General features: G+C 47.0%; 1 protein-coding gene across 2 annotated transcripts in view; it reads right to left on the minus strand.

Moving 5' to 3' along the window:
• CLN3 (CLN3 lysosomal/endosomal transmembrane protein, battenin) overlaps nt 1-27,647 on the minus strand; it is a 1,158,832-nt gene that overhangs the window by 603,894 nt on the left and 527,291 nt on the right. For both annotated transcript variants that reach the window (XM_078652328.1, XM_078652329.1), the window contains exon 9: nt 18,282-18,406. In XM_078652328.1, the coding sequence (XP_078508454.1) occupies nt 18,282-18,406 (125 nt within the window). The remainder of the gene's footprint in view (nt 1-18,281; nt 18,407-27,647) is intronic.

Consider the following 27,647-nt stretch of genomic DNA (forward strand, 5'->3'; position numbering starts at 1 on the left):
TCTATATCTACATTTCTTAAGTCGGTTTTCACCTGTAGAAAGTCTATGCTCGTGTGATACATGGTTTTAAACCTGTAAACATAAGGATTAGTCAATTTATGCTGCAGTCCACTTAATGTTTACAGTGTTTGTATCTTTATATGTTATGTTTTAAATGGTTTCACTTGAGAAAGTCTATGACCAAGTAAATTGTGGTTTTAAACCCTAGAATTGAATGACTAATGTACATCTAGTTTTTCGTTGTGAATGTACTTTTATAGGGCTTGTTTTTAAATTGTTTTTTCTGTATACGCCTTTATGATTATTCCACTAATAGTCGAATAAAGCTTGATTTGATTGATTGATTGATACTCAATTAGAGTTGTTGTGTGGAGGCGCTGGTTTATCTCCTTCCTAAGTAAATATTCTAACTGTCGTAACTGCTGTGTTGTGTTGCCTGGGGAGGAACTAAAATCCCAAACTTCTCTAACTAAAAAGTATATGGATTCTGCCTCATCAGTAGTATATGCTTTAGTTTCTGCTTGGTTGGTGGTAAGGTCAGCTATATCCTTCCAAGACATTTTAAGCAGGCGGGTGCTGGTTCACTTGTGGGCCTTATCTGAAAGCTACTATTGTCTGCAGTGACTCCGCACAGCTAATGTTGGTCAATAAATTGCAAAAGGTAAACCAAATTCAAGAAAGCTTAACAGGTTTTGTGTGGACCCACGTTGTGAGGGATGTAGCCCTAAACCCCTCTGTGTGCAATCAAACTGTAGAGGCTATGGAAACCCACAATCTGCGTGGAGCACAGCTATGGACAAGAATGTTAAAAAAAAATGTAAACTCAAAGAGACTGATATGCTAACAAGCATTTGTATTTGTCAATGACCCATCAATCATTATTTGCATTCAAAAACATAACATTGAAATCAACAATGTTTGAAAATATACACTTGATTTAAACAAAAACAAGACACTAAACCAAAGTAAAGTCTCAATAAGCAAGTGAACAGAAAACCACATACAAATAGTTTACATGTCAATAAAGTTCAAATAAAGACAATCCCAATGCATTTCGGGTTCAAATTGAACCTTTCATCGGGGGATTAATATCGTCAACATGAAAGAGCTTTGATCAATAAGCAGCGTCCTCCTCAGGGATCTGCAACACAATAAGTTATACATCCGTCACGTACAATATAGAAGTATTCTCAGGTATAAACATAAGAACAACAAGATTTGGTTAGACTTTGCACTCATAAGGGAGGAGGTAGAGAAGAAAAAACAAAAGAGAGGTAAAAAGTGTAGGTGTACTTTAAAACATGTCACTGAGATTCCATGTGTGTAATAGTGCAAATTCACGGTAAAAAGGGTCTCCTATATGATACCCGACATCTCATCTGAAAGAGGCAGCCGGTGTGTTGAAATACCGCGAGCTAAGTAATCTTCAAAGAACCACCAGACATACCAGGTGAATCCCCAAGTAGAGGTGAATACCAAGTGAGGGGCTCTTCCGTCTAACAGACTGCCGAATGCGTCTGGCTGAAAAAATTAAGCAAGTGAATGTAAATATACAGGACTTAAATGCCGGAATGCAACATCACGTGATGTGGTGGTCAAGTCGAAATATCTTACCCGTCAGAAAATATTAAGCATATAGCACTTAAATGTGCGTCTCAGTCCCTAACAGTGTACACCAGGTTCTGGAAGCGCAAATTTATACAACATGAAACCAATCTCTATACAAAAAGCCAGAGGCAAAGATAGCTGCAATTATACGTAATAAGTAGTCAACGCGGTAAGTCTCACCGTGTCTGCAACCGTCAGAGATTCGGTCCGTCGTACACGCCAATCCCCTCCCAAATGTAAATAATCCATGTTCTAAAAACGTAAGTACAGAATAACATGAGCCTGAGCATATGGAAAGACGTCGTAAAAAAGGCAACAACGTTGTTACATGTGTAATAAACCCCAAGGTTATCACCGTTTCCAAAGATTCAAATGCCGCCGCCTTTCACTCTTCCGTGTATATCGCGTGAATGCCGCAATACGTAATTAGAAGAAGTTACAGGTGAAAACGTTGACACAAAAGGCTGTTTTTTTTCAACTAATCTTCAATTTTTCCTATATTTAACTGTTAGTTTCTATAAAGAAACCTTGAAGGATCTACACAAATGACCCCTTGCTGAATTCAGATTTTTTTCTACTTTTCCAAAATGTATAGCTTTCCAGAATACATTATTGCTTTTATACCCATTTCTACCATTAACTGGAAAGAGGTTGAAAGCACAAAAAATAGCAAAAATAGGCAATGTTCCAGAAAAATGCCCAAACTGTGTTAAAAAATGTTGGTTTTCTGACAAAAGTCTGCTTGTCCCTGAAATCTGGTAAGATGGTGATTTCAGCACCACAATCCCTTTTTTGATACCATTTGCAGCGAAAACTCCAGACACTTTAATCTGTAGCCCTTATTTCGCATTTTCCTCGAAAAAAATAAATTTAACTGTATTTTGGCTAATTTCTGGGTCCCCTCCAGGGGAATCCACAAACCCTTGGTACCTTTAGAATCCCCATGATGTTGGAAAAAAGGACGCAAATATGTCGTGGATACCTTATGAGGTCAAAACGTTACAGGGGCCTAAGCGCGAACTACCACAAATAGACAAAAAAAGGCTTAGCACGGGGGTAAAAGGCTTAGCAGCGAAGGAGGTAATGGCCTCAACTCTGTCCTGACGGCCTTACAGGCTGACACCCTGATGATAGGTACAAGACCGGTCTACTTTTTGTTAAATGCGGATGACGCAGTACTCCTTGCACGTACCCCGAAGGGCTTGCAGCTTTTATTAGATGGGTTTGTGACTTTTATGGATACGATCTATTTGTCACCCAATCAAACTAAATACTATATAATGTGTTAGAAAGGCGACCCCGGGGGAGGCAGAAGATGTCTGACTGACCACCCCTAGGTCCACCTCTCCGTCGAGAAGTAGCCGAGCGTTCACTGAGAGGCCTCCTGAATGAGGGTCCTCTCCTAGGATCGTACAGCAGAGTAATTACAACACTACAGACGGACACCACACAAGAGGTCAAGTTCTTAAGCTTTTATAGCTAGTAAAAGGTTGCGGGTTTTTGGTAGTATGTACAAGCAGATCGAGGGATCTGTAAAGTCTCGTAAAGGGGGGTAAGGTAGCGGGACAGTCTTACTCTGGGCGGAGGACGGGATACCCTACGCACAGCTCTCAATCCTCGAGCCGGGGGGTTCCGAGAGGTCGAGCCGCGGCAGCGCCAGCAGGCTAACAGATGGTTCAGCAAGGTAGGCCGCGGCCGCGCCAGCAGGCTCTCGGAAGGTCCAGCAAGGTAGGCCGCGGCAGCGCCAGCAGGCTCTCGGATGTTTCAGCAAGGTAGGCTGCGGCAGCGCCAGCAGGCTCTCAGATGTTTCAGCAAGGTAGGCCGCGGCAGCGCCAGCAGGCTCTCGGATGTTTCAGCAAGATAGGCCGCGGCAGCGCCAGCAGGCTCTCAGATGTTTCAGCAAGGTAGGCCGTGGCAGCGCCAGCAGGCTCTCAGAAGGTCGTCGGGTTACGGATGAGTTCGTCTGGTGTCGGCCGTGACAGCGTCAGCAGGGCTTCCAGTCCAGGATACAACTGGCGTCCTACTCCGGGGCGGGCCCAGATATAGGACGGAGGTCCTTTGATGTCCGGACCCTCGCGCCTGGGGGCCAGAGGGGCCGAGATGATGGTGTCCAGACACCCAGCAGGGGGGTGGAGCCAGCGCCCAGGGAGGCCGGAGGGCGATCGATACCAGGCGTCCGGGGACGGCTGGAGGGCCATCGAAACTCCTCTCCCTCCGGGATCTGTCGAGTGGCCACTCGACCACCTGGGTGGATCTTGGTGCCTCGATGTCTGGGCTTCGCTGGGGCCGAGGCTGGGGCCGAGGCCACGCGGTTGTGACGTGGTGGGCCCAAGATGGAGTCGGGCCCGGCCTCGTGCTTAGGTCGTGAGGGGCCTACGCTGGGGCCAGGCCGATGATGGGGGTCCGGGATGGTAGCCGGATCTGTGGTGTTGGGGCGTGCAGGGTCGGGCAGAATGGGCCGCCCGAGGTCCGGAGGAGGGCTGATGTCGTCCTGGGCCCGCCATGCGGGAGGGGTAGGACCACGCCATGAGGCCGGGTCCAACACGCGTCCCCCCCAGCTGAAGGCAGGGGAGAGTCACCCATTTTCTTGGGGATTCTCCTCGCCGAGGCGGAAGAATCTGGACAGGCCGTCGGCATTGGCGTGGTCGTTGCCGGGGCGATGCTCCACAGTGAAATCCATCCCCTGTAGAGAGATGGACCAGCGCAGCAGTTTCGGGTTTTCTCCCCGCATCTGCATCAACCAACGCAGGGGCTGGTGGTCGGTCTGGACTCGGAAGTGGGTGCCGAAGAGGTAGGGCCGGAGCTTCTTGAGTGCCCACACCACGGCAAAGGCTTCCCTCTCGATGGTGCTCCACCGCTGTTCTCTTGCCAGGAGGCGTCGGCTGATGAAGGCCACAGGCCGGTCGATTCCTTCGGGGTTAACTTGGGACAGGACCGCCCCGATGCCGTGCTCCGAGGCGTCGGTTTGGACTACAAACTCTCTGCTGTAGTCGGGGGCCTGGAGCACAGGGGCGGTGCACATGGCAGTCTTTAAAGTCTCAAAGGCTGTCTGGCACGCGGGGGGTCCAGTGCACCTTCTGTGGTAGTTTCTTTGAGGTCAGTTCTGTGAGGGGCCCCACAATGCTCCCGTAGTCTTTTATAAATCGCCGATAGTATCCGGTGAGCCCCAGGAAGGCTCGGACGGCGGTCTGGGTGACCGGGGGCTCCCAGGCCCGGATGGCGTCTACCTTTGGTTGGAGGGGAGCTACTTGACCGCTCCCTACTTGGTGTCCTAGATAGGTCACGGACCCTTGGCCTATCTGGCATTTGCTGGCCTTGATGGTTAGTCCAGCCCGCCGGAGGGCCGTCAGGACTTCCCAGAGGTGGGACAGGTGCTCATCCCAGTGAAGGCTGTACACCGCAATGTCATCGAGATAGGCGGCGCTGTATTCTTCTAGTCCGGCCAGCACCTGATTTACTAGCCTCTGGAAGGTGGCCGGCGCATTTTTCATGCCGAAGGGCATCACTTTGAAGTGATAGTGGCCATCTGGCGTCGAGAAGGCCGATCGTTCTTGTGCCCCAGGGGTAAGGCCGATCTGCCAATACCCCGCCGTGAGATCGAAGGTGCTGAGGTATCTGGCGGCCCGAGGCGATCGATCAGTTCATCCGCCCTGGGGATGGGATGTGCGGCGGCGCCTCCTGGTGACGGCATTCAGTCCCCGGTAGTCAACACAGAACCGGAGCTCGGGCGCTGCTCCGGGGGAAGCAGCTTTCGAGACCAGGACAACGGGACTGGCCCAGGGACTGTTGGAGGGTTCGACTACCCCCAGGGCCAACATCTTGGCCACCTCGGATTGGATGCAGGCCCGAACCCGGTCGGGCACCCGAAAAGCTTGTTGTTTCACAGGGGGGCTGTCTCCGGTGTCCACATCGTGGACACACCACCGGGTGACCCCCGGCGTGAGGGAAAACAGATCCGCAAACTGCCCCAGCAGCTTCCGACAGTCTTGTTGCTGCTCTGGGGTCAGGGTAGAGGAGAGCCGGACCCCTTCGAAGGAGCCGTCTTTCTCGTGGTGCTGAGGAGATCTGGTAGTGGCTCGGAGTCGTCTTCAGCTCCGTCATCGGTCGCCAGCAGCAGGCTCAGTTCGGTGCGTGCAAAGTGCGGCTTGAGCCAGTTAGCGTGTAGAACCCGGAGGGGGTTCCTGGGGGACTCCATGTCTACCAGGTAGGTGACGGGGCTCTTGCGCTCCACCACCTTGAAGGGCCCCGTCCATTTGTCCTGGAGGGCACACGGTTCAACCGGGGACATGACCCAGACTCGCTGGCCCGGCTCGAACTCGATGGACGAGGCGTTCTGGTCATACCAGCGTTTCATCTCCTCCTGACTGGCCTCCAGGTTGGCCTCGGCAAGTTCCCTGAACTTCCGAGTCTGATTGCGGAGTGTCAGGAGGTACCGGTAGACATCCGGTGGGGCATCTCGAACTGCTGTCTCCCAGCCTTCCTTGACCAGGCTAAGGGGGCCTCGAACCGGGTGTCCGTACAAGAGTTCGAACGGGCTGAACCCCAGGGATTTCTGGGGTACCTCTCGGTAGGCGAACAGGAGGCAGGGCAGCAGGACATCCCATTTGCGCCGGAGGGGCTCTTCTAGGCCCTTGATCATTCCCTTCAGTGTCCTGTTGAAGCGTTCCACTAGCCCATTTCCCTGGGGATGATACGGGGTGGTGAACTTATATGCGACCCCGCACTGTTGCCATAGGGACCGCATATGCTTCGAGATGAAGTTGGACCCCCGATCACTCACGACTTCTCGGGGGAAGCCGACTCGGGAGAAGATGCTCATGAGGGCTCGGCCCACCACGGGGGCCGTGATTGTTCGGAGAGGGATGGCCTCAGGATAGCGGGTGGCATGGTCCACCAGGACGAGGATGAAACGGTGCCCCTGCGAGGTGCGAGGGTCCAGGGGTCCTACGATGTCTATTCCCACTCGCTCGAAGGGGGTGGTTACCACAGGGAACGGCTGGAGCGGGGCTTTGACTTTCCCCCCGCTCTTCCCGCTGGCTTGACAGGTCGGGCAGGTCCTGCAGTGGTTCTGTACATCAGTGCGCATTTTTGGCCAGTAGAAATGGGTCACCAGGCGGCTGTAAGTTTTGTCCTGCCCCAGGTGCCCGGCGAGGGGCACATCATGTGCTAAGTTCAGGAGGAAGTCTCTGAACCGGAGGGGTACAACCAGCACCCGGCCGGCCCCTAGCTCGGCAATCTTCTGCTCACTGTAAAGGAGGTTGTTGTCCCAGTAGACCCAGTGGGACCCCGCGGGGTCTCCAGCGGCTTGCGTAGCGGCTTGCTGTCGCATCCCCTCGAGGGAGGGGCAGGTTTTCTGTTCCTGCCGGAACTGTTCGCGAGTGGGGCCACCTTCTTGGCGCCATTGAGCGAGTTCCGGGAGGCGGTCGATCTCGGTGAGATCTTCTTGGTCGGGCCCTTGGGGGCCGGGCCCGGTGTCGGCGTCCTCGGGGACGACGGGCGGCGGAGGTGCGGGCCATTCTGGCTCCTCTGTTGGAGCTTCCCCCGCTGGGGCGGAGGCTCGGGCGGACATGGAGCGGGTGGTCGCACAGACCCACTCGGGAAGGCCTAGCATCCCCAGGTGCTCTCTTCGTTCGACGCCAGCCCATGGGGAACTTTCCAGGTCGTTCCCAAGGAGGCAGTCCACGGGGGCATCGTCGCGGACAGTCACTTTCAGCACGCCCGACACTCCCCCCCCACTCGAAGGGGATGCGGGCCATCTGACACATAGTTTCGGAGTTATCTGCGGATCGGACTGGGCACAGGACGTTAGGAAGGATCTGTTCCGGGGTCACCAGATGGCAGCGGACCGCTGTCACGCTGGCCCCAGTGTCACGGAGGGCTTCGGTCCGGCGACCATTGATGGTAACCCACTGGCGGTACTTCTGGGTGTTGCCGGGGATCGGCCCTCGGGGGATCATGTCGTGAGTACCCAGGCAGGCTAAGGTCATGGCGGCGGGCTCCCACTCGGCCTGCTCGGGGTCGTCGTCCTCTTCCTCCCTTCTTTCTTCACCTAGGGCAGCTGCCGTGATCTGGCGGGCTGGGGGCCCGGTGGTGCCGGGTCGCTGGTTCATCGGGCAGAGGGGGTCATTCGCATAATGACCCTGTCGCTGGCATCTGTGGCACGTAAAGTTCGGGCGGGGCCCCGGCCTGGCTGGGGGGCCCCCTCTCCGGGCCAGGGATGGCGACGTGGCGGTAGGGGATGACCCCTGGGGGGTGTCTCGACCCCGGCTCTGGCCTACTCCGCCACCTTGTGGTCGGTGGTTCCCCGGGGACCCCCGGCCGTAATCTCCCATCATGTTCCGGGGAACTCGGGTGCTGGCCCATCGGTCTGCCTCGACAGCGAGTTTTCGTGGCTCAGTCAATTTGCTGTCGAGGAGGTGCTGCCGGAGTTCGACGAAACAGTTATTGGACAGGTGTTCCCATAGAATGAGGTCGACCAACTGCTGGTAGGTGGTGACCTGGCAGCCCCGAGTCCACCCCTCGAAGGCTCTACTGTAATAGTTCACGTATTCTACCCACGTGGTACCGGGGATTTTTTTGCAGTCTCGGAATCGCTGCCGGTACATCTCGGGGGTGAGTCCGTAGCGAGTGAGGAGGGCGGTCTTCATGTGCTCGTACGAGGTCCTCTCGGCATCAGGGAGCTCCAGCAGGGCGTCTCTCCCTTCGTTGATAAACTTCCCCCACAGGCCGGCACCCCAGTCCCTGAGGGGTACTCGATGGGCGGCCATGGCGACCTCGTAAGCTTTGAACCACTGCTGGATGTCGTCGTTCTTATAGTACTCTTTGACGACATCCTTGGGTATGTGCACCTTCGTGTCCACCGGGGGAGGTGAGGTCTTACTCCCGGAGGTGGTAGTCTCGCCTGCCTTGGCTTTAAATTCTAGTTCTTTGAGGACGCGCTCGTGCTCGAGCATGAGTTTCTTCTCCTCGAGGTCTCTTTGTCTTCGCTTTTCTTCCAGGTCTCCTTCTAGCCGTAGCTGCTCGAGGGCTAGCTTCCTTTCTGCCAGTTGGATCTCTCCTTCTAGTTTGAGTCGAGCAAGCTCCAACTCGTGGAGCCGGTTCCTCTCTCGTTCTCGGGCGTCTTCGTGGGAGAGGCCCGGGTTTGGGTTTGCGGGTCTCTCTCCTGCTGGGTTCAGCTGAGCCTCCGGGCCTCCGTTCGGGCCCGGGTTATCTTCACTCGGGGGTGGCGCCTCCATGGCGTCCACCCAGGCCTGCAGGGCCGATTTGAGATCTTCTTTGGTGCTTAAGCCAGTGGTAGCGATGCCTAGATCTTTGCAGAATTGCTTCAGCTCCTTGTGACTGTAGTCTTCCATTTTCTCCTTCTGGAATTCTGTGCTCATGGTCGCAGTGGGTTTTTCTGGGTAGCGAGTGAATCACTCTCTGTACGATCTGCGTGAGCTCGGATCCCAGCGCTTGCCACCAATGTTAGAAAGGCGACCCCGGGGGAGGCAGAAGATGTCTGACTGACCACCCCAAGGTCCACCTCTCCGTCGAGAAGTAGCCGAGCGTTCACTGAGAGGCCTCCTGAATGAGGGTCCTCTCCTAGGATCGTACAGCAGAGTAATTACAACACTACAGACGGACACCACACAAGAGGTCAAGTTCTTAAGCTTTTATAGCTAGTAAAAGGTTGCGGGTTTTTGGTAGTATGTACAAGCAGATCGAGGGATCTGTAAAGTCTCGTAAAGGGGGGTAAGGTAGCGGGACAGTCTTACTCTGGGCGGAGGAAAGGGATACCCTACGCACAGCTCTCAATCCTCGAGCCGGGGGGTTCCGAGAGGTCGAGCCACGGCAGCGCCAGCAGGCTAACAGATGGTTCAGCAAGGTAGGCCGCGGCCGCGCCAGTAGGCTCTCGGAAGGTCCAGCAAGGTAGGCCGCGGCAGCGCCAGCAGGCTCTCGGATGTTTCAGCAAGGTAGGCCGCGGCAGCGCCAGCAGGCTCTCAGATGTTTCAGCAAGGTAGGCCGCGGCAGCGCCAGCAGGCTCTCGGATGTTTCAGCAAGATAGGCCGCGGCAGCGCCAGCAGGCTCTCAGATGTTTCAGCAAGGTAGGCCGCGGCAGCGCCAGCAGGCTCTCAGAAGGTCGTCGGGTTACGGATGAGTTCGTCTGGTGTCGGCCGTGACAGCGTCAGCAGGGCTTCCAGTCCAGGATACAACTGGCGTCCTACTCCGGGGCGGGCCCAGATATAGGACGGAGGTCCTTTGATGTCCGGACCCTCGCGCCTGGGGGCCGAGATGATGGTGTCCAGACACCCAGCAGGGGGGTGGAGCCAGCGCCCAGGGAGGCCGGAGGGCGATCGATACCAGGCGTCCGGGGACGGCTGGAGGGCCATCGAAACTCCTCTCCCTCCGGGATCTGTCGAGTGGCCACTCGACCACCTGGGTGGATCTTGGTGCCTCGATGTCTGGGCTTCGCTGGGGCCGAGGCTGGGGCCGAGGCCACGCGGTCGTGACGTGGTGGGCCCAAGATGGAGTCGGGCCCGGCCTCGTGCTTAGGTCGTGAGGGGCCTACGCTGGGGCCAGGCCGATGATGGGGGTCCGGGATGGTAGCCGGATCTGTGGTGTTGGGGCGTGCAGGGTCGGGCAGAATGGGCCGCCCGAGGTCCGGAGGAGGGCTGATGTCGTCCTGGGCCTGCCATGCGGGAGGGGTAGGACCACGCCATGAGGCCGGGTCCAACATAATGGACATTGGTAAGCAGAGCAGGAACCCCAATACATACATAGTAGGCACACATAGTCTAGGTAAATTACCGGCCTTCTCATACTTGGGTATTTTATTTGACGAGAAATTTAGTTTTAAACACTTATTAGAGGACAAGTGTCATGGAATGACAAGGTCTACTGGCTGGAGCAATTGCAAACTATGCTCATAGATTAGGCAACTGGTCACCTGGGACAATTTTAAAGTTATACAACTCCTTCTGTACTTCAAAGTTTTTATATGGTAGTGAGGTATGAGGAATATAAGGTGGTTAATACATTCCAAGCTGAAGAAAATAAATATTTTAGGCGGATGCTGAAAGTCCCTCATAGTACCCCTGCGTACTCTGTACATGAGGAATTGGGGTCTAAGTATATCTCTAATATGGTGGCTGTTAAACCCCTCCTGTGTTGGGTGAAGGAGGTAGGCTTTAACAGGCTGGTAAATCCAGGACTGCCTCTCCCTTGCTAATGCGTCAAACATCCTGTGGTTAAAATCTGAAAAGGACACCGTCACAGCACTAGGAAGGGAAGATCTGTTACTAATCATGACAAGGTGGGTCCTCAGGACAAAGAGATTATCATATATTTTTCATTAAACATGTCACTGGACACTGTGAGGCTAGTGAGCTCAGGAAACCCAAGGTCAGAGAACATATTTTAGTAAAGTCAGTGCAGGACATGGAACCCTATGTATACATTATAAGAAGTGCACATGATAGATTTGTAATTACAAGTTTTAGATTGAACTTATTTCATAACTTACTGGCTTTAACCCCCCCCCTCCGGCTACACGGTACACGCAGAACAAAGAGGACCCTGTGGCTGCGACAACAGGTGTCCACAGGACACCTTACATTTTATCCTCCTTTGTCCATATTACTCACAACCTAGATGAGTGGCACAAATTGCCTTACTGTTTTTACAACTTTCATCCGATGTTTTTACACTTTTTTGTGTTTCTAACTTTTTAAGATCTGCTTTAAAGATAAGAACCACTAGAGGTGACTGATGGTCACAAGAGTATTTGCTAAGTTTGCACTGTGTGAGGTTGCTATAAAAGACTTGAAATGTGGGTCACTTTTTAGGATCAGGTGTAGTTTTTACATGTTAAATTAATGTTAATTTAGGATTTTATTGATCATACTTTAAAGTGAAAAAAGGGCTGTTGGAAGTACTATGAATTTCAGAGACCAATGGAGATAACAACATATCATGGATTTCGTGCTGTCTCACCTGGTACACTTTGTTGTTTTACGGAAAATGTTTACATTTGAGGTATGTGTATTTTGTCTCTTTTATGGTCATAATTTTATATGCTAACTCAAGGTTATTAATATTATTATTGTAAATGTAAAAAAGTATATGGACGGAGCTCCATCAGAGCTCTATGAGAGAGGATCACTGAACATTTTTAAGCACTTAAGCAACACGATGCCAGGTATCCTATAGCATTGCATGAAACAGATTCTATGGTTCAGAATACGCATCTGAGTTTTAGGTTTCATGGCATTGACATTGTACAGAATGAAGCTACAGGAGGCAACCGAGAACAGAAATTACGACAATGTGAAGCCCGGTGGATTATGCGTTTACTTTCAGTGGGGAAAGGCTTAAATATTGACCATGAGATGCCATATTTCCTTGGGACTTAGGGTCTGTTAAGTTGGCCGTATCATCCCTCACTGTGGTCACATTTATGGTGTCTTATATTCTCGCTTTTCACCTACTTTTTCATTTTCTTGGGTTACTGTATGATAAATATTTGGGTTTACTACAGGTCATTTAACTCAGTATTACTCAGAATCAGGAGTGCAGGTTTTGGAGGAATCATCTAACAGAATTAATGTAGTCCTTGTATGATGTGATATTCTCTCTGTAGACTCTGGGTTTATAATACTGTTGTAATCAAGCAATGGAGACTCGATGTTATGGCCAGTTTGTAGCTTTAATGAAGATAAGCTGGATCATCAGAGCAGGGTGACTGTAGCTACAGAGTAAAGCTGGCAACTGACACTTATGGAACATAGAATAAAGAATGCAGTAATAAAGACATTCTGAGTGAATGAGATTTCCAAACAAACCCAAGCTACAACATGGGTCTTTCTTTATAATAAATAAAACTCTAAACAAACCCAAACTACTACATGGGTCTTCCTTTACAAACAGACAAAAAGGAAACTTAAACATAAAAAAACCAAAAACTACAAGTTGTCTAAATGGAAAGAATTATACAGTACTAAAAATATAAAATGTATGAAAAGTATACATCACTTCCTGTATCTAAGAGGAATACGTATAACACGCATGCTATGCCTCAAATTGTCACTATCTATACAAGACTTTGAAGTTCCAGGATGAGTATCATTGTTCAGTTGAATGAGTAAAATTGGAACTTTCTGGCTGGGTGCCATTATACATAGGACATGAGTGTGTAGATGTTTTTAACACCCGAGATTTATTCCACCATTGACCATTGCTGAGTTTCACAGCATTCCCTTTCACATCCAATACTTTTGATGGAGAACCAACCTTAGAGAAACCTTTTTGAACATGAACTGGTTTCTTGACACACACAACATCACCTGGCTTAACACAAATGTCCTTGACACGCATTCTGTCATCAAAGTACAACTTTTGTATATTTTGAACAGATTCAACATGACTTCTAACACCCTCATCAGTCCAAACATTCCATTTCACCCACTTAGACATCCACGCAGGACACAATAAAGTTGCAGCTTTGCGTCCGCGAAGCAATTCAAAAGGTGACACACCTGTAGTTGAATGAGGCGTAGTACGATAAAACCACAACATACTCCTCACTGAATTGGCAACAATGCACTTATTGGACAACGCCCATTGGATACATTCACCTAACACCCTATTCATACGCTCAACCAAACCATTGGTTTGAGGATGATAGACTGAGCTCTTTAAATGCTTTATACTACAACCTTGGAGAAAACTCTCAAATTCCAAACTAATAAATTGTGTGCCAATATCTGTGATCAAAAACTCAGGATAGCCCTCTTTGAAAAAAACATCATTAAGAAAATCAATAACCGTCCTGGAAGTCACCTCCTTCACAAATTTGATTTCTGGCCACTTAGAATAATAGTCCATGAGGACCAACCCAAATTTTGACGAAGAATCCAGAGCATGAAAAGGACCAACAATGTCCAACCCTAACTTAACCCATGGAGCTGAAGGCAATAAAATGGGAGTCAGTGGAGACATGCGTAACTTAGTAGCCTTATCACAGCTAGAACAAATAACACAAGATTTTACATATTCGTCAACAAAACTATCCATAGAAGGCCACCAAAAAGAAGAGCGCACCCTTTTCTTAGTTAAAGTTGCTCCTAAATGTCCTTCATGAGAATTCTTAACTAAATCTGCCCTTAAAGTAATCGGAGGGACTAACTTGTCGCCTCTAAGCAACAATCCATCTGCGACCTGCAAGAAAGTTTGAAAATCAAAAGATAAATTCCTTTCTTTAGGCCAACCACTTTCTACAAACTTCATCACCTTGGCTAATGAGCAATCGTCTGCAAGGGCTTTGCGCCACGTCCCTTCAGATACTGCACACAAATGAGGAACATCTACAGCTGCAACAATAACATCTTCTTGATCTTCTTCCTTTAGATCTGCTTCAACTTCAACAACATCAGAAGAACGGGATAAAAAATCTGCACACCCATTCTTGGAACCAGGGATGTATTCAGCTGAAAAATCAAACTGAAGTAATTTAGAGGAAAGTCTTGAAATTCTAGGTGTGGAAGCCCTTACATTCTTGCCACTAAGAATAAAAACAAGAGGTTTATGATCTGTTTGGAGGCAGAACCTCCGTCCCCAAATAAAATTCCTAAATTTCATAACAGCCCACCAACACGCCAATAATTCTTTTTCAATAACAGAATATTTTATTTCTGATGCAGACAATACCCTGGATGCATAACCTATTGTTGTAACTTCTCCATTCTTCTTTTGAGTTAAAACTGCACCCAATCCTACATTACTGGCATCTACCGTAAGAGTACACAAAAGAGATGGATCATAATGTTTGAGAACTTTAGGAGATGTCAACTGTTGTTTAACCCACTCAAACACATCTTGGCACTCTTTATCCCAATCAAAAACAACTCCTTTCATTAACATACGTGAGAGGGGTCTCAGTCTGCTTGCAAAATCTGGCACAAAACGAGAATAAAATTCACATATGCCAAGAAAAGATTTAAGAGTAGCTTTATCTGAAGGAGCTTTAGATTTACCAATTGAATCTACTAAACTCACTTTAGGAAAAATACCATTCTCATTCACCAAATGTCCCAGGTACTCAACCTCATTAACCCTGAAAACACACTTGTCTCTTCGTAACACCACACCTTTCTCTTGAAATCTTGACAATACTTCATTTAAAATCTTGTCATGTGTTGCATTGTCAGGAGCAAAGATAAGAACATCATCCTGGAACACAGACAGACCTTTGATCCCCTTCAGCATCTCTGACATTAGACGTTGGAATACAGACGCTGCCGAAGAGAGACCAAAGGGCATGCGTATATACTGAAATGTTCCAAACGGAGAAACAAAAGCCGTGGGATTTCTTGAATGTGGAGCAAGTACAACCTGGTGGTAGGCTGAAGCCAAATCTAGTTTTGTAAAAATCTTAGCATCTTTAAGTGTGGCCAACATTTCATTAATGTTTGGGAGAGGATGAGAATCTATCCATATTTCCTTATTCAGGCAACAAAGGTCAACACAGACTCTCAACTCACCATTTTGTTTCCGAGCCACTACTAAGGGGGACAACCATAAAGAGGACTCTACAGGTTCAATTATTCCTTTAGTACATAGAGATTCTAATTATTTTTCTAAGTCTTGTCTTATACTAAAAGGGACATTTCTTAGTTTATGTTTAACCGGGGAGGCGCCTTCTTTTACAATAATTTCATGTTGGAACCCTTTTATCTTGCCTAATTACCCAGAACAAACATGTGGGTAATGGCTTACAAGATCTTCTAGATCAGGATGATCTCTTTGAGCCAAAACTTGTTCTTTTGATCCAGGTCTAAGTACCATTCCAAATAAGCCTTGGTTGAACCAGCCCAGAATATTCAAGCCTGTATGGGCTACATAAATCTTTCCGGCTATCCTCCGCCCCTTAAACTCAAGGATATCTTCAATGCACCCGGATAGGTTGATTTCACGACCTTCATAGTTTATTGCTTTTCTATCAGGGGTTAACAAAGATCTTTTAGGCCAGGTTGCTTTGAACAACTTTAAAGTAATCATTGTAATGCGAGCACCAGAGTCAACAAGCAAATGTAAAGATCGATCCCCAACCAAAATGTCTACATAGGGATCAACACATAACTCTGGATTACCCACAATGACACCATCATCTCTGACAACAACCACCATGTTGCTTAACTCTTTCGCAACACAGTCTTCTTCATCACTTTGGATATTCTGTTCGGTGACACATTTTACTTGAACAGATTTAGGACGTGAATTATTCTTAAATGTTTGGCAGACTTTGGCAAAATGTCCTAACTTATTACAATTTTTACACACAACTGACTTTGCCGGACACCTTGCACCACCAAAATGTGGTTTAAAACCACACCTAAAGCAAATATTGGTTCTGGAAAAGAATGGGTTAGCATTGTTCCAAGAATTTTGCCTGTCAAAATTTCTGTTTTCCGTAGTTTTAGTATCTTGAGTTTTACTGTCTTTTGTTTTAACTATAGAAACTGGTTCTCTCTTCTCTTCCTCCAACTCCTTCGTTGATAACTGAGATGTCTCGATGCTCTTGGCTACTTTAATAGATTCCTCCAACGTTGGATTTCCAAGTGACAAAAGCTTCTGTTTAATGTTCTTATCAACACAATGACAAAATAAATTGGTCCCTAACTAACTGATCTGTAAAGTTTTCAAATTGACACTCAGAAATCAACCTCCTCAGCGCAGTAATATAAGTGTCTACATTTTCTCCAGTTTGTTGTTTGCGCTTGAAAGATTTGTGTCGAACCATAACTATACTTGGTTGGACATCATACCTTGTTTCAAGTTTTTTTAATGTCTCTTGGTATTCATCCAACGGATTGTTTTCGTCAACTGTAATAGCAGGAAGATGTTTAAGGATTTCCCTTCCTTCATACCCTAATGAATACAATAGTAAATATTTCCTTCTTTCTGGTCTGAACCTTGACGCACCAATAGCACCTAAATAAGTCTCAAACCCATCATACCACTGTTTCCACTTAATAGGTGGATCACCAGGTGTCTCCAAAAACGGTGAAGGGGGTGCTACACTCTTCATATTTATATGAATTTAGTCAAATTGTTAACTAGTATATATATTTTACAATTGAAAAAAAATACTACCAAAAAGATCCACTAGTAGATTCTATGATTCTAAGCCAAAAAAACAAAATTTACTGTAAGTATCAGCGTTGTCGTAGATTTTGTTATCACTTCAATTTAAAATTCCACTTGCGAGTGTAAACAATGGTTGTGTACTTGAGCGTAATAAAGATTTCACTTATTTCAGCAAAAATGTGCAAAGCTGTGCACATCAGTGTGTCATTTATGGACAGTAGACAATGCTGTGTACATTTGCTGTGCACATCAGCGCTTTAATAATATCCTTTTGACAATCGTGCCCAATGAATGAATTCACATAGTCCAAGAAATGTACTATACAAGTACTATTTGCCGCTCCCTTTGTGACACGTTTGGAATTGTCTGGCACGAAACTTCTAATCATCAAGAAGCACAGTCAATTGTGAGATCAATAGTGACATCATTAAAATGGCCATGCGTTTCACTTGTGGAATGCAGAAGTACGCCTGTGCCGAGATGATCTCATCGCGCTTCTAATCTCAAGCGCGAAATTCGTTACAGTGAAACGCATACGTTCTGAGTCACTCGCACTTGCGTTCCAGTTCTCGTTTTTCCGTTCTTTTCTTTTAAATATTCTTCCGCCCTGCGTTGTGGGTTCGGTGTCATGGTCCAGCACCCGTCGCCAAAAAGGATGTTGTAATCAAGCAATGGAGACTCGATGTTATAGCCAGTTTGTAGCTTTAATGAAGATAAGCTGGACCATCAGAGCAGGGCGACTGTAGCTACAGAGTAAAGCTGGCAACTGACACTTATGGAACATAGAATAAAGAATGCAGTAATAAAGACATTCTGAGTGAATGAGATTTCTAAACAAACCCAAGCTACTACAAATACATTATAAAATACATGGAGATCTACACTAGTATTTAGGCTTTGGACTAAACACAGATATATGTGCTTAAGATTTATATTTATATATTTGTGACTATGTGGACTGTGTAAATATCAGCAAGGGATATAGTTTTTCTTGTTCCAGTTGCCTATTTGCATTATCTGCAAGTATTGTGTTTTTCCTTTTAAAAACTGTGGATTCTGATTAGGATGGTAAGTATTGTTTATATGTTTTAACGCTATCGAGGAATGATTGAGTTGTTTACCTGTATATAGGGATTACATAATGATGTCATAAGGGACAACAATACGATGTTGCCGGTAGTGGTTTTGAAACGGTTGCCACATTTAACATTTCATATATGGAGATCTATCAACATAGCATACTTGTATTTTCATGCTTGCATACCAGTCTGGCACCGAAGAAATGTTATGAAATGTCGAGTATAAATATTTGTGTCTCCTAGGATTCCTTTTTAGTGGGTCTGTGCCTTATCAGAAAAGCTGTAAGAGCTATGGGAGATCAGCCTGCAAGGATGGGGTGAAGAAATGTGCAAGTCAATTGCAGGGAAGACGTAGAAACAGAAGGAAAGAAATAAAAGAAAAGCATTTAAGGAAGCTGGGAGGCGGGTCCATACTAGGAAAGGCTAATGGAGTTGGATAGTATTTTTGCCAACGTTTTTTTCTGGTTGTACCTGTACGGGATGTTGCACCACCCATCAAGGGCCGGCGGTCTGGCTTGGCGGCGCCCCGTCCTTGAACGGTTCGAGGCCTTCTCCACTTGGGTAGGGACGGCGGATGGAATAGGAGGCAGAAATAACTGTGGAGAAAAAAAAGATCAGCAATATTTGGTTACCTGTAAAGGTGAAAACAATAATTCGTTTTTTTCTCCAGAAAATAATATTTTTTTCTCCAGAGAATTTTACGAGTTTCTCATTGTATATATGCAATGCTTGTAGCGGTGCGTGAAGGCTCACCAGGCCTACTCATTCATCTTATCTGGGAAGGAAGAACTGCACTGGCATGAAAGATACTCGCATCTGAGCGCTTAGGGTCTTTATTCAGCATTTCTGATCCATATTTTGATTTTGGCCTGTTATGAATCTGTGCAGACGGTGAGTTTCGTCCCTGTCTATACAGCTGAATAATGTATAAACTTTATTTTCACTTATAACATGATTGCCACATGTACACCAAAGCGTTCTAATACATAGTTAATTTTAAAAGTGAAAGGGGTTTAAGGAAGAGATCACATTTTGCACTATTTTAACAATGTAATGTAGATGTAGAAATGAACTTTTCGTTGCACAGTTTTATAGTAGCATTTTTAGTCATGGAAAGGTTTTATGGTAATTTTTAGATCTCATCTGGCGTTGCAGCGCGCACGCGCTGCTCGCTCTGCGAGGGCTTCTTGGAATCAATATACTTTTAGAAGTTAAGTTTCGGCTACGCCCCTAATTTCCATTGGTGTGCTTCATTTTGAGTCATTGGTCATGCTAAACGGTGTCTTATGATTGTAACCGAGGCTTTGTAGTCCCTCCTTGTTCCCACCCTGTCCTCTTTTGGCCCCGCCCACCCAGACTGGATCTTTTACTGGCGGCTTTACACGCTCTCCTTTAAAAGACAGTGAGAACTCTTCATTTCAGTTTCAGCGCCGTCCGTTTTGGCTGCGCTTCTTTGTTTACAGCGCCGCTTTCAGCGCCATCCACTTTGGCTGTGCTTGTTTGTATACGGCGCCGCTTTCAGGGCAGGCCACGCTGACTTCAATGGACCCCACAGCCACAGTCTGCCTACCCCACCTCTGTGTGCATACCGTATGCTTCCCAGCAGTGCTGTGTGCTGCCTCGCACCGCTCACCCCACATCTCCTATCCAGTGCACCAGTATGGTCACAGGCAGCCTCCCATTTGGTTTTTTATACAGTGCGCTTCCCAGCAGTGCTGTGAGGTGGCTCCTATCAGCATTATGTAATCACGGCTGCCACTTTGTAATGAGCCGACTGATTACAATTTAAACACACCTCACTAAATCTTTATGTGGGAAAGAATACGTAGCTATCAAAATTAAGTGGAAAAAATATAGTCATAAAAAATGCGTGTTAGATATTTCACCCCTTAAACAGAGTACAAAAATGCAAATCAGTGTATTTTTATTTTTCCTTATTTTCCAATCGGAATAATTATCCAAAGCAAACCTTATCTGGTTAAAAGAAAAGAAAATAACCATAGTTGCGTTTATGGTATAGAAATGAATATTGCCTGCAAGCATGCTTAAAAACCGTGCCCTCTCAAGATGGGGCCACGCTGACGGACCACAAAATGGAGGCTCAAGTCTGTGCTGGTTCAGCAGCAGGTGTGGGGTGTCTGAGACACCACAAGCTGGCGGCTCAGCACTAACAATAGCCGCAGCTACTCCAGCTCCACCCCGGCTGGATAACCTTACATTTGAAATAAAAAATAGTCTTCAGGTTTGGTAGGTCTTTGAGGCTCAAACATAGGCAATGCCTTTCTAAGGCTGGTAGTTCATTGTGCACGCCCAGTTCCAAGGACAACTATTTCGAGCCAATAATATAGAATAAATATTTATCTAATATGATCCGGAGTTAGGCAGGCGTATTTGGGAAGGCAGCTCCGCCATGACCTGCATTTTAAATGCTGCCTAGAACTGCCACCTGGGTAGGACACCATTGTTACCACACTATTTTTTCCTGTGCCTTCAGTTTCCCATAACAAGCATTTGCAATGCAATAGGTCTCGCATGTACGCGAGTTTAAGCTATTGGCATTGTAAAAGACAATGCCTTTTATTTATGTTTTAAAAACGAAAACAAAAATAAAAGGCATTGTCATTGATAATGTCAGTAGCTCAAACCCGCGTAAATGCAAGACCTATTGCATTGCAAATGCTTGTTAAATAATGAGAAAAGAATTGCGTCTTTTTTTTGTACGCCAATTGTGTTACTTCTTGTCATGTACAGTCCATTTAGTTGCCCTCCGCGCAGCATGAACACAGACTTTAATGTTAAACTAAAGCCATTGGGAGTTCAGGTTTGACAGACATTTATCTGACATATTCAAGCAGTCGGGTATTTGCAAAAAGGCAGATTTCGTATGATTTTAAGGCACTTCTGTTTTTCATGACTGCCCTGTGACTGTGTATGATTTGTAATTATACCTTCAGCACAATCTGTAATTTGAGGACAGATACGTTCCATTTAATGCATCTTTGGCAGGTCCAGTGAAATAACAATGAACTTGTACAGAGGCTTTTTTAATGTCATGAGTAGCGCATGATGGGGGCACAAGTTATTGTCAGTACACTAAACTATAACTGGTGTATGTCAGTGGTTTTTAATGTTAGTGTAAGCAAATGCCTCTTTTTACATGATCACCCCGAATTTTTTGACTGATGATGCTGGTTTTCCTACTATGAAGGTAAACTGAGCCCTACTAACCAGATCTCAGTGCCAGTGGTCCAACCCTTAAAAGGTATATGTCTTATTGGTTCACCCACAATTGGCATAAGTTAACTAATTTAGACGTTTGTAGCATATGGTGGCTACCCAGGGCTTGTACTTTAAAGTATCTCTTGTGGACTGCAGCACTTATTGTGCCACTACGGGTGAGACAAAGCAAAGTATGACTCCCAACCTGCTACTGCTGGCGGGAAACAACCTTTACAACGCAACTTTTACAACGCACTACCATTACAACGAAACTTTTACAACGCAACATCCATTACAACGCATGTCTTTACCATGCAACCATTACAATGAATGGCACTACAACGCATACCATTACAACGCATGTCATTACAACGCAGTCATTACAACGCATACCATTACAACGCATACCCCTGGATTTAGAATAGTAATTTTTACCCCTACACTATCCAACACTTACCCTACTGTTGCACCCCCTGGTGTTAGAATAGTAATTTTTACCCCTACACTATCCAACACTTACCCTACTGTTGCACCCCCTGGTGTTAGAATAGTAATTTTTACCCCTACACTATCCAACACTTACCCTACTGTTGCACCCCCTGGAGTTAGAATAGTAATTTTTATCCCTACACTATCCAACACTTACCCTACTGTTGCACGCCCTGGAGGTAGAATAGTAATTTTTACCCCTACACTATCCAACACTTACCCTACTGTTGCACCCCCTGGAGTTAGAATAGTAATTTTTACCCCTACACTATCCAACACTTACCCTACTGTTGCACCCCCTGGAGTTAGAATAGTAATTGTTACCCCTACACTATCCAACACTTACCCTACTGTTGCACCCCCTGGAGTTAGAATAGTAATTTTTACCCCTACTTCCAATACTTACCAATCATGCAATGCAAATTTTTGCGTTGTAATGGTATGCGTCGTAAAGGTAGTATGCGTTGTAATGGAATGCGTTGTAAAGGTAGTTTAACAATATTCGTTGTAATGGCATGCGTTGTAATGGATGTTGCGTTGTAAAAAATGCGTTGTAATGGTATGCGTTGTAAAAGTATGCGTTGTAACGTCATACATCCCTGCTGGCTGTCAGAGTAGTTTTAAGGTGCTAACTCTACTTTGCCTTTTAAAGTAATGGTGAAGCCCCAACCTTCCTTTTTAAGATTTATAAGTCACCCTTAAGGCAGGCCTACTGAGCCCTAAAGGCAGTGTGCATTGTGTTAAAACGTTACATGACCAGACTAAACACCTGCACTGTCATTTGTACTGTGGAAAGGCTAGTAGCCCCATTGGAGAATATAGAGTTGCATGCTCACAACTCAGCAGTGCTAACTTCTGAATCGGGCTACTAAAACTGATAGTTTAAAGAATCGTTGCATTAAACCCGACTTGATGGTAAAGTCGACTTTAATGTAACATACCCAAATGGCAACTTTAGTAAGTAGCCACTTTGTTGCACAAACTTTTCCAGTGACCGATTACGGTTGCTGGCCACAAGACAGCCTTTTGCCATCCTTGGGGAGATGTAAACTCCTCTGTGGAAGGAACAAAAAGGGCCTGACATTGGAAGAAGTGTGAACTCCCCCTTGCAGAAAGGTCAAACAGGGTGTGTGCTTAAAATGCAGGCTTCAAAGGGGAAGCCGCCTTTGAAGTGCGAATGATAGACACACACAAGAAGGATTGCTCTTTTATTCTTGAATATAGGTTGGCATCGGGGATCGAGAGGGGTACACAGTTGGGTGGGTTTTTTGGTGGGTTTGTAGCCCCCATGTAGCCACCCTTCTGGGGTGGCCTAGGGAGCTCCACATACCACGAGAAGGGTTCTGCCATCTTAGGAGCGGGCAGAATAGTGCATTCTGGACTAGCTAGATGCCACACTTCACAGGAAGCCATCACTAGGCAGCAGGGGACCTGGTAGCCCATTTGCTAGTAGTCACCACAGCCCCAGAGGGCACATTTTGGGCATAAAAGTGGCACCTAGACCTAAGACCACATTTGTATTGAAATGTGGACTGAAGAAGGTCTGATCTACTGTTCCATGGACCCAGCAAAGAGAAGCTGCACCAAGAGTGAGCTGCACCTGCTGCTCCTTGGTCTAGCGAAGAGAGGAGTGTTACTGTTGTGCCCAGCTCGAAGAAAAGTTGTCCTAAAGCTTCAGACAGAAAAAGTGACTCCAAGTGTCAGTTGGTTGACTTCCTGTCACACCTACAGGGCCAGGAAAAGCCTTGGTGAGTTGGTAGCCAAGAATGCCTGACTGCCAATGACCACCAACATGCAGTTTGGGAGACTGAGATCAGACCACCAAAAGATGCACCCAAGTCTGCTGGACCAGGGAGAGTCATCTGAGTGCACTTTGGTTGCCCTAAGCAGGAGTTACCACCAGTTAAAGAAAACCGCTTGTTTCGCTGTAACCTTGGACCAGAGGAAGCTGTGGCAAATAGATTTGGGCTTGACTTCAGAAGTACTTAGAGGGCTATCATCCCCTGTGTCCCAAGTCAGTACCGTGTAACTGTGGACCAATGAGTATCCCCAGAAAGACCCCCATTACCAGATCAGCAGCCTCAGTATCGTCAGCATCCTGTATCCCTTGCGTCAGGACCACACCATTGAGGTCTATGGCATTTACCCATAGAACCTGGAACTGGACTGGTGACTGCTTTGAGTAAGAAGTATCTGTCTAGCCAAGCCTCTTTGACTCCTGTGACTCGCTTCCTGTCGAAGTTGGTCAACCAAAGGTGGTTGGAGTAGTTGTTTACAACTTTATAAAAGTTTTTCAATGTTTCCAAAGAGAACCACTTACACGGTATTTGCCAATGCTTCTTTGCATTTTGAATACAAAGCAGTGACTTATTTGGTTAATAATTTATATACCCAGAACCCTCTGTTGGATTTTGTTCATTTTAGCATCTACAAATTGATAAAAATAAAAACAATTTTTATAAACTGGTTTTGGATTCTCTTTGTGTTGAGTTTTCTTCCTTTTTCAACTGTTTGGTACTTCTAAACGCTTTGCACTTGCTCCTTTTGTAGGAAGCTGGCTCTGTATATACTATGCCAAAGTGAGGTATAGTGTGCACAGAGTCCAGTGGAACCACAAAGGTAGGCAAAGGTAAAGTTAGATAGCACCTCACTCTCTATTTGTGGTAGTGTGCTTGAGCAGTAAGGCAGTATCAGGGGACAGTGTTAAGCATTTGTTGTACCCACTCAATCAACAAATGATTTCACACATTCAAAGACTGAACTTCAGACCAATTGGTTTTGTATAAAAATATTCTTTTACTTATTTTATTTCCTAGAATCAAGCAAGCCTGGCACAGGTAAGTTGATAAATACTTTGCAGTAAATATACAGTTTGGAATGCAGTTGTAAATGTACTTTGAAATGGTTACAGATTGAAATACTGGTAATGCAATGCAATACTGTGGAATGCTCTACGTATACTTTGTATCAATTTTGCTGTAAAAATTACAAGTAAGTTTCTTTTACGTTAATTTTTAGATTACCTTTTCTACTCAGTGTGATATGCCTAGATATCACTCTGGGACATTTCCTAGAGAAAATGTAAGTAAAGGTAAGTAAAGTCAGTTTTGCACAATTGCTATTTTTCAGGTGTCCATAAAAATCAACTCCACACATAGAACATTTTTCAGAGAAAAACAGTCAATGGAGAGTAATTAAGTCAAACGTTACCAGGTAAGTAATTGGTCTTTGGAGTAGAGCTTCTAGGGTTACAACAATGGTTCCCCCAGGGTCAAGGATGCACTCTTGTTACACCCTCAGCGGCACTAGAGTGGCCAGGTGCAGAGTGCTGAGGCCCAATGTTATCCAATGGGGTATAGGGGGCCTCTGGGTGGTGGCTGCTGGCAAGCAGGCCACTTGGTTGTGGGAGCAGAGCTTCTGGACTTTAGCTCTGGGCAAATGCGAAATAAAGAAGCACCAAAGGTGCACCCTAAGCGGCACTAGGGCAGCCGGGTGCAGAGTGCTGTTTCGACGTCGGGTGCCCTGTTGGTTAAAATGGGGAACCTCCGGTTTTGCAAAGGCACTGCAGACTCAGGGACGAAGGTCTTCTGGCTACGACCATCACTTTGAGAGGTAGGTTGGGAAGTTAGGGGTTGGTTAGGCACCGTTGGGTTGGGCACACAAGGCCATGGGGCATCGGGTGCAGGGGAGCCTTTCAGGGTCGGATCTTCTTATCAGATCCTGGTCGCGGTTGGAGGGACCTTCTGGATTTAGGCTGCAAGCGTCGGCTGGAGGCAGGTCAGGGGTCGCCGGATCTCGGGTCAGGATCGCCGGGGTGACCTCCTCATGGTGTCTGCCCACTCGAGCTCAGGCCATGGTCGGCGGGTGCAGACTGGGGCGGATCCATGGTGTCCGGCCGGAGCCAGAGGTTGCAGATGAAAAAATCCGGTGTTCACGGGAGACAACGTCTTTGTAGTTGAAGGCAGGCAGGCCCTCCTGGGTTTTTGAGGTTGCTGGCTGCAAGACACACTGGGATTTCACAGGAGCAGGTTCAAGAGGGAGACAGGCCTGTAGGGCTGGGGCGAAGTCAGTGGGTGTCTTGCTCTTGTTAGCTGCTGCACGGCTATTCGGTCCTTCTTCTTGTAGTTTCTTCTTGTGTCAGGAAGCAAGGTTCAGGGGTGCATCTAAATACTAGATTTAGGGGCATTACAGGTAGGTAAAAGGCAGGGACCAAGGGTCCCTTCCCTGGGGTGGGTACACCCCCTATTAGGGGCAAGAGCCTGTCCCTGGTTGGCGGAGTCCCCCCCCATCTGCAAGATGGCCGGGACTGGAAGTTGTGTTTCACCTCGCCTTCCCCACCTGAGGGGTGGAGTTGGCAGATGTGGGCACACCTCTCTTCTTCACTTGTTTTTCCTGCCAGTTCTCCCGCCCAAAGTTGGGGTCAGAACCAGTGGGGACCATTTGCTGAAAGCAGCAAGTGGCCTGGGGAAGCTCACAAAGGCGGCAAGCCTTTGAAGCTTCCCCTTTGTAAACCCTGTACTACCTGGGGGAGGACGCTTGGCACTTCGTCCCAGGATGTGTATTGGTTCAGGCCCCAGAGAGCAGCAGGCTCTCGACCCAGGGGCCCAGAAACATGTCTGAGGGTGTCAGCTGAAAGCAGCCACTCAGCTGGGACACCAGTGGTGGGTAAGTTTTCAGGGGGCATCTCTAAGATGCCCTCTGTGGGCATTTTTCATAAAATCCCACACTGGCATCAGTGTGGGTTTGATGTGCTGAGAAGTGTGATACCAAACTTCTCAGTTTTCAGTGTAGCCATTATGGTGTGGTGGAGTTTGCAATGACAAGCTCCCAGCACCATATACTCTTAATGGCAGCACTGCACGTACAATGTCTAAGAATGAACTTATTGAATCAAAGGAGAGAGTGAGGACTAGGTAAGCTAGTCCGGATCCCCACTTTTATATGTCAAAATCAAAGAGGACTAGCTAAGTTACATGAGAGGGGACTCAATGGAGTACGTGTGTCAAACAAACCAGTAGGTTTTTTAGAAAGCCCTCACCCACCAACCTAGTTGGTGGCATGCTTCATCATCGGGCCCACCACAGTGACACCTAACGTGCCCCGGGTGTGCTTCAACGCCAGATTACTGCGGAGCTGGTATACTTGCTGAGTGTGCAGTGTAGTGAGTGTGAAGGTGAAAATTAAAAAACCATACAGATGGTCCCAGTACCCGAGGGTAAAACAATATTTTAATTTACTGGGCCTCTGTTGGTATATTAAAAGGCAGACGGACGCGTTGGAGTATGGATTATGACCTCCAGTGTCCTGTGTGGTCTACATGTTTCAGCCTGGCCTTTCTTAATTTAAAACAGGCTTTCCTCAGGACCAAGTGAGTATGTGTAAAAGGTGAATTAAATAAATAGACTAAATTATAGTGAGTGTGTTTATTTTGCTATGTGTAGCACTCCCTAAGGTGCTATATGGGTGAGAGGGGGGATCCCTCTCGCTTTGACAGTATTTTTCTGTACAAAGCCTCCTTGGGTCGCCTGGCAGAGAAAAAGACCGAAATTGTCGGCCTGGTTCCTCCTTGGACCTGTCGTCCTTCTGCGGCGCCCGGATGTGAGACCCAAGGAGGCTTTGTACAGAAAAATACTGTCAAAGCGAGAGGGATCCCCCCTCTCACCCATATAGCACCTTAGGGAGTGCTACACATAGCAAAATAAACACACTCACTATAATTTAGTCTATTTATTTAATTCACCTTTCACACATACTCACTTGGTCCTGAGGAAAGCCTGTTTTAAATTAAGAAAGGCCAGGCTGAAACATGTAGACCACACAGGACACTGGAGGTCATAATCCATACTCCAACGCGTCCGTCTGCCTTTTAATATACCAACAGAGGCCCAGTAAATTAAAATATTGTTTTACCCTCGGGTACTGGGACCATCTGTATGGTTTTTTAATTTTCACCTTCACACTCACTACACTGCACACTCAGCAAGTATACCAGCTCCGCAGTAATCTGGCGTTGAAGCACACCCGGGGCACGTTAGGTGTCACTGTGGTGGGCCCGATGATGAAGCATGCCACCAACTAGGTTGGTGGGTGAGGGCTTTCTAAAAAACCTACTGGTTTGTTTGACACACG

The sequence above is a fragment of the Lissotriton helveticus genome, chromosome 7 (genome assembly GCF_964261635.1).
Source record: "Lissotriton helveticus chromosome 7, aLisHel1.1, whole genome shotgun sequence".
Lineage (NCBI taxonomy): Eukaryota > Metazoa > Chordata > Amphibia > Caudata > Salamandridae > Lissotriton > Lissotriton helveticus.